The following is a 7,146-nucleotide window of genomic DNA, read 5'->3' on the forward strand; positions in this document are numbered from 1 at the left end:
TCCAGTCTTGATTGGGGCTCCCCAAGAAGACAAGGCATCCCTCGGACCCTAGAGCTTTGTGGTTATTTTTCAGCGTGGCAGCCTTACACTCCTGCTCTGTGGTGAGTGTGGCCTGGTGTCTGCCCTGGAGCAGGTCTTTCAGCATGGATTTAAATCCCCCCGGCTCTTCAAAAACGTCTTCATTTGGGATTTTCTGGGTGAGTTGAGATGAGGGTCAGGAGTGGGTGGAAGGGGAAAGTAGAAGGGAGGGTACAGGGGTCACACATTTGGGGTGAGACCACTGCCTCCCCAACAAACCATTCCCACTTAACCAGTGTCAGTTGGACTATCGTGGGCCAGATGCCAGAAATAAGACCAATTTAGGGATGGGTTGGAGAAAGAGGGATGACTGGGAGGCAGATGTTGGCTCAGCGTCAGGCAGTGAAACAGGCTCTTAGGAAGGTAGTGAGCTCCTTGTCACTGGAATGTTTTAAGTGTTGGGCAAACTACTCAAAAGGTTCTTACTGAGGTAGCAGTTAACCTAGATGCCTTTTGAGGTTCCTCCATCTCTGGGATTTTGAGGACTCATAGTACCAGGCCATAGGACAGGGTGTCTTCAGCTCCCTGCAGCAGGAGCCAGCTGGTGGTCTAAGGTAGAATAGGAGGTAGGTTTCTCCATGGAGATGGAAAATCTCATAGATTGAGACTGTCCCAGATTTAGGTTCTTTGTGAGCTGCCTGGGCACCATTTCGTTGGCTATTTATGCCTGAGTGTGTGTGTCAACTTTGGCGGGGGGATGTCAAATCTTTTTTTTCCAGAGAGTTACAGATCCATAGGGGAAAAATATCATTAAAAAGTACGATGTAAGGCCCTTGAAAGCAGGGCCTGTCTCATTGTTGATTCATAACCCCAGCACCTACCTGAGTTCCCTCTGCTGAGATTGCCGAGAGCCGTAGGAATTTGCCACGTCTATCCCCAGAGGGCCACTCAGAGCAGGAGGTCCTCTATTAGACAGACACTTAATCAATGTTGGTGTTTTCATTGAATTGAAAAAGCAGCATTTTTGGTTTTTTTTTCACTCTGTCCCTCTACTGTGTGACCCTGGGGAGCTTCCTTCTCTGCCCTGGGCCTCAGTTTCTTCTGCTGTTAAATGAAGGGATTGGGACTTGATGAGCTCTAGAGACCTAGAGACTTCTAATACTAAACCTTTTATGGTTCTGGGCTTCTTTTAAATAGGAAGTGTTTAACTTCCTTAACTTTTAAAATTAAGGACAGGAAGTCTAAAACTACTTTATATCAGGTAAATGAACAGTTATTACATACTAGCTGTGACCCCAGCAATGTATATCATCTACATATTCAACAGACTGAATTACACCTCAGATATTTATCAGGCTCCTAATATGTGTAAGACCCTGGAGATACACAGGCAAAAACAATCCCTGTCCTGAAGAAGCTTATATCCTGCTGGGCTTGGGGAGGTGGAGGTCCAACGTGTGCACAGGTGGATGCAAAGCATCCACAAGGTAAAATTAAGAAATTTCCAGAGGGAGAGTGTTAATGTTTAAAATACACATCAATCATTTGAAAACATCAGTTCTGTACTGTGCTCTGTTAAGAAAGGTGCTCAGGGCCTGGGGGGAGGACACAGGCAGACTGTGCCTGGAGGTTTCTATCTGAAGGGTGGCCCCAGGCAGCAGGGTGTTTAGATGCTGACCTCTGGCAGGGCAGCCCAGGAATGCTGCGTCACTGAGGAATGTCTTTGCTGAGGTCAGAACTTCTCATCTTTTTTAAAGAAAAAGCACAAACCTACTATGAGACCCTTGACCAGAGCGATCTTGTCCCTGAGGAGAACTGGCAGATGAGGGCCCGGAACTTCTGCCGCTTTGTCACCGCCATCAACAATACCCCCCGCAACATCGGCAAAGATGGCAAGTTCCAGATGTTGGTGTGCCTGGGAGCCAGGTATACCTTTGGCCAACCGTGCATACCCCCTCCTCCTAATCCCCTCTCCAGGTCATAGTCTGACTAGCGTGGCTTGGTGTCTGTGGTCAGAGCACAAGAGAGAGCTATTAAAGAAGTAGCTACAGCTTGGCCGACGGAACATCTGTACTGTAGATGTCAGAAAAAATAACTGTTGTAGGCATACCTTCAGGCAAATGAAGGAGACCTTTTTCAGGTGTTACAGATTTCCTCTGAGTGTAAATGGGTATGTTTCTGTTTTATCCATGTTGGAAAAGACACCCTCATTGGTGAAGCAAGGTGAGGGCAGAATGTTCATCCCTTACTCATACATAATTATCTTACTGGGATTGGTGTGCCAGTCTTGGTCCATTCATGCCTTCTCATTCTGTGCATCCCTTATTTCTTTTGGTCTATAAATTCTTCATAAGAAAACTACCCATAGTACTGGAGGCCTTCCTCTGATTCTACTGACATATCATGGATACCAGTCCAGCACCCAGCTGCTCCGTCTGTTTTGTCTTTCACTCTCCTCTTCCTAGTCCAGTATGCCCCTGATGCTGTCTTCTCCATTATCCATTATGCTTTGGCCTACTGGCTGATGCTTCCACGCACTGCGGTTTTGGTTTTACCGAGATCATGGGGCTCCATGATTTGTAACCATTGAGTGCCACTAGAAAGCCATTTGTATTTACACAGGATGATGCAAAGAGCAGCTCAGGATTCTTGAGAGCCTGTGTGATTTCCCAAATCCCATTCAGCTTCGTTTCTATTTCCTCTTCAGATCTGGGCCCACCTCACCAGTCCATTTACAGTGCCATTTAAGATAGAGATACTATTGGATCAAACCATGGGCTGCCCATAGTCTGGGTAACATCTGTCCTTTAGGACTTCTTTTTTCCAGCATATGAATTTGAGAGAGGGCCTTTATCCTGGGCCTTGGCTCCTTATTTCTCTGTCTTCTGCTAAAGCTTTGCTAGTGGTAGGTGGCACAGGCTTCAGTTCCTCAAAGGATCTGTTGATTTCCTGGGCATAGGTACAGATCACAGCCCCTTTATGTCTGTGAATTATCATTGCCAAAAAAAAATTCATTACTCTGTGGCATTTAATTAGGCTAATTTTCAGTTGACAGACATACTACTGCTGGTCCTTTAATTTAGATCTTTTCAGCCTGGTAGGGTCTGGGTGGGATCTCTCCTAGGCTTTTTTTTTTTTTTAATTTAACTTTTAACATTTATTTTCACAAAATTTTAGGTTACAAATTTTCTCCCCTTTTATCCCCTCCCCCCCCCAAACCCAAGCATTCTAATTGCCCCTGTGACCAATCTGCTCTCTCTTCTATCCTCCCTCTCTGCCCTTGTCTCCGTCTTCTCTTTTGTCCTGTAGGGCCAGATAGCTTTCTTTACCCCTTAACCTGTATTTCTTATTTCCTAGTGGTAAGAACATTACAGTTGATCCTAACACTTTGAGTTCCAACTTCTTTAGCTCCCTCCCTCTCCACCCCTTCCCTTTGGAGGACAAGCAATTCCCTTTGGAGGACAAGCAATTCCTCTCCTAGGCTTTTTGTGCACCATTGACATAGCTATTGAGACTCCAGGGTTCCCCTCCATGGCACAGTAGGACTTAAGGGGAAGGGATGGGTAATACAGCCTTGCAAATAAGCACACAAGAGTTCCTTGCTTCTCTCCCCCCCCTAAAATAAACTGACCAGCCTGCTCACTTCTGGGGTGTTTTATCCTGTCCCTAGGAAATCTCTGACAACATAACAATTTGCACTGTGGGCCTGGCTATGACTCTAATTCATACAATTTTCTCCTTCTCCTTTTGTTTCCGGGCTCATCCTGGTTTGGGCAGAGATCACCTCTTACACCACTGGATCGCCTTGCTCGCAGACTGCCCGATCACAGCACAGATGTACGAAGACGTGGCACTCCTTAAGGACCACACGCTTGTTAATTCCTTGATCCGGGTACTGCAGACTTTGCAGGAGTTCAATATCACTCTGGAGACGTCCTTGGTCAAAGGGATTGACATCTGACCCCATCCACGAGAGTGCCAGCCCCAAGGACCCTGCCTGGGCACAGCCTCCCCCAGAGGCTGAGGGACCTGCCAAGAGCTTGGACTTTGCATCCTGAAAGAGACTGCAGGCATAGTGCAGAAATGGATAGGAGGTGTGAACTCGATGTAAAAAGAAAAAAAGGATTTTGGAATAAATAATCTATTTTAGAGTCTATTTGCAGAATTGCTTTCACACTTTCATGTGAAAGAGAGCGAGGGAAGAGATGAGTCTTGAGCAGCTTATTTTCAAGCTGTGGTATTTCCTTATGTCCGGTGACCTTTTCGGTGTCCTGGGAACTTGACCTTCAATGGGGCCTTTGGGTCAGAAAACTCAGCGGCCACATCTGATTGCTGATATTGGCAAGGACATTCGCCGTCTGGTCCTGGCTCCGCCACGGACTGGTCATGTGACCCTGGCCAAGTCATTTCCTCTGTCTAGGCCTCAGTTTCTTCATCTGTCAAATGAGGGACTGGACTAAATGATCTTTAAGGTCCCTTCCAGCCCTGACATTCTGTGATTCTGTGGTTTTCATGTTTTCTATATTCACACCATCACCAACGTGTGCTTGGCTGGAACCCACCCCCCCACCCCTGGCAAGCGGGCTGTGGAGGTGCCCCGGGCCCCTCTGGGTTTTGTTGTGAGTCACCTCAGCCCCCCTTTTCCTTTCCTTTTAGTTGTCAGTATTATTTGAGGAGGAGGGAAAGCTTGGACCCAGGTCTTGGGAGAGAGCGTGGAGTAGAGTTTCTTCTCCTGGTATGCCCCAGAGCCTGCTCAGGAGAAAACAGAGCATGGGTTTGGACCGCTATGTCATCATCTCTAGTTTTTAATTTTATTTATTTAACCTTCCGTTGAGTGTTTGTAAGTTGTCTTTTTTCTTTTTTTTTTTTTTGAGGCTAGGCTTCTTACAGTCTAACCGCTCTGTTAGTGTTTATTAGTAGCTGTGCCATTTCTCTTGTTTTGGTCAGTTTTAGAAACCAGTGGTCATACAGCCCACATCAATAAAACACCTGGAAACTCAGCCTGTCTGCGTGCCTCAAACTTGTTGTGGAGGGGCTGCCGTGGGAGGCCAGTGTCTGCTCCCCTCCCTTGGCTGTCCAGCCTGAAGGGAGCTTGTAGGCTTGGCCTGGATTTCTGGAGTCACACATGGATGGTTTCCAATCCCTGCTGACGTTTGCTGAGCTGTGCAGCTCTCTGAGACTCAGTTTCTTCATCTGTAAAACATAGATAATAAATTTCACATTGACTGATTCATAGAGTTGCTATAAAGGAAAACAACATCTACTTCGTGAACTTTAAAGCATCCTGGAAATGAACCGTTTTTAGCAGCCACAGAGGGCCAGAGGTAGAAGGATGAGACAAGTTAAAAATGTGATAAATGCCTACAAGTCAGATGTGCATGGGTTTGAGAAAGAGAGGGGTCTTCTCTACCTGGGGAAGGGGCAGTGGAGCTGGAGTTAACCCTGTACATGGAGTAGGCTAGAGAGTATGGGAATGACTGACTCTCTGAGGAGTTGGATTGCTGTAGGTTTCAGTAGTGACAGCAGAGGGCAGCAGAGAGCCTGGCTAGAGACCACTATGGGGCAGGAACCCCGGACCTACTCTAATTCAAAAGCCTAGGATTTTAACTTTAGTTCTGCAACTTAACATTTTTAGACAAGGGTTAGTCATTTAGGTAATAGATCAGAATTTATGAGCTCTGGGGGATCTTAGAACTTGAAGAAAGCATGGTGAAGTACAACAGAGCTGGAATTAGAGTCATAGGACCTGGATTCAAGTTTCAACTCTACTCCTTCCAGTAACTAGGAGGCAAGTCACTTTTGTCCTGTTTTCTTCTCCGTAAAATGAGAAGGATAAATTACCTTCTATGAGGTCCCTTCTGGCTGGATAAGGACATAGGATACCAAGCTTAGAAAGGGGTTTTCACTGGGCATAATGTGCAAAAGAATGCAGGATTTGGAGTCAGAGCTTTTATTCAGTTGTTTTAGTGTGGCCAACTCTGTGATCCTATTTGGGGTTTTCTTGCCAAAGATACAAGAGTAGTTTGCCATTTCTTTCTCCCACTCATTTTTACAGATGAAGGAATTGAGGCAATCGGGGTGAAGTGACTTGCCCAGAGTGACACAGGTAGTAAGTGTCTGTAGCCAAATTTGAACTCTGGAAGATGAAGCTAGTGCTTTATCCACTGTGCCACTTAGCTGCCCTTTGAAATCAGAGGACTTGAATTCAAATCCAGATTTTGTTACTTAGCATTCTGAGCAGGTCACTTCTTTCCTGTGGTCTTCAGTTTCATCTTCTGTAAAATAAAGGAATTGGACATGATGATTTCCAAGGTTGCACTGCGTCCCGTAAGAACACAGGATGTATGTCAGAGCGTGAAAGGTCCATAGCAGGTCAATGAGACTTAATCACCCCGCGGAATGGTACTCAGGAACCTGGCTTCCTCCATCCATTTATTTTATTTTCATTAATGCTCTCTCTTACTTTACATCTGCATAGATTGTCACATGTACATTACTGTTTTAGATTTTTAAAATGGCCCTTGGAGGGAGGCATGGAAAGGATTATTCTTCATTTACATATCACAAAACTGAAGAGCTCAAAGGGACCCTTTCCTAAGGTAACACAGGGAACCAGTGGCAGAGCAAAGATTGTAACCCAAGATTTTTGAGTACAAAGCAAGAAGTTGTGTCCCTTCAATGAACTCCTGATCTCAGGGGACTCAGCTGCTTTGTAGGTATAACCCTGGAATGCCACCTGGGGTTCCATCCAGGAATGTGATGGAGAGGCAAAGAAGAAGCCACTAGTGAAAACATCCCCTTTGGAAGGAAGTTGTTGAGGGCTTACAAGTGATCCTTTATGCTCTCCGCTTCCATGCCACTTCAGATGAGTAGGGTGAAGGATAGAATGAAAGAAAAGATTGCACTGCTCCCCAAATCTCTCCCTCCCAAAAACTGAAATTCTGCTAATTAGAGATTCATTGACACACTCAGGGAGGAGTGAGGACCAAGGGAAGGAGGAGAATGTATGAGAAGTAACCTTGGGAAAGTCCCTCACTTCTCTGGTCCTCAATTGCTTCACCTGTAAAATGGAGAAATTGGAAGGATGGTCCCTGAGGTTTCTTTTTATGATTCTGTATCCTCTGATTC

The 7,146-nt window shown here is 45.7% G+C and overlaps 1 protein-coding gene across 2 annotated transcripts in view; it reads left to right on the top strand.

Annotated features, from left to right (window-relative positions):
- DENND5A (DENN domain containing 5A) overlaps positions 1 to 5,018 on the top strand; it is a 96,725-nt gene extending 91,707 nt beyond the window's left edge. For both annotated transcript variants that reach the window (XM_072619475.1, XM_072619476.1), the window contains 3 exons: positions 74 to 197; positions 1,776 to 1,944; positions 3,796 to 5,018. In XM_072619475.1, the coding sequence (XP_072475576.1) occupies positions 74 to 197; positions 1,776 to 1,944; positions 3,796 to 3,979 (477 nt within the window). In that variant the 3' untranslated portion in view covers positions 3,980 to 5,018. The remainder of the gene's footprint in view (positions 1 to 73; positions 198 to 1,775; positions 1,945 to 3,795) is intronic.
- Positions 5,019 to 7,146: the final 2,128 nt, after the last annotated feature.

This window comes from Notamacropus eugenii, chromosome 6, assembly GCF_028372415.1.
Source record: "Notamacropus eugenii isolate mMacEug1 chromosome 6, mMacEug1.pri_v2, whole genome shotgun sequence".
Classification (NCBI taxonomy): Eukaryota; Metazoa; Chordata; class Mammalia; order Diprotodontia; family Macropodidae; genus Notamacropus; species Notamacropus eugenii.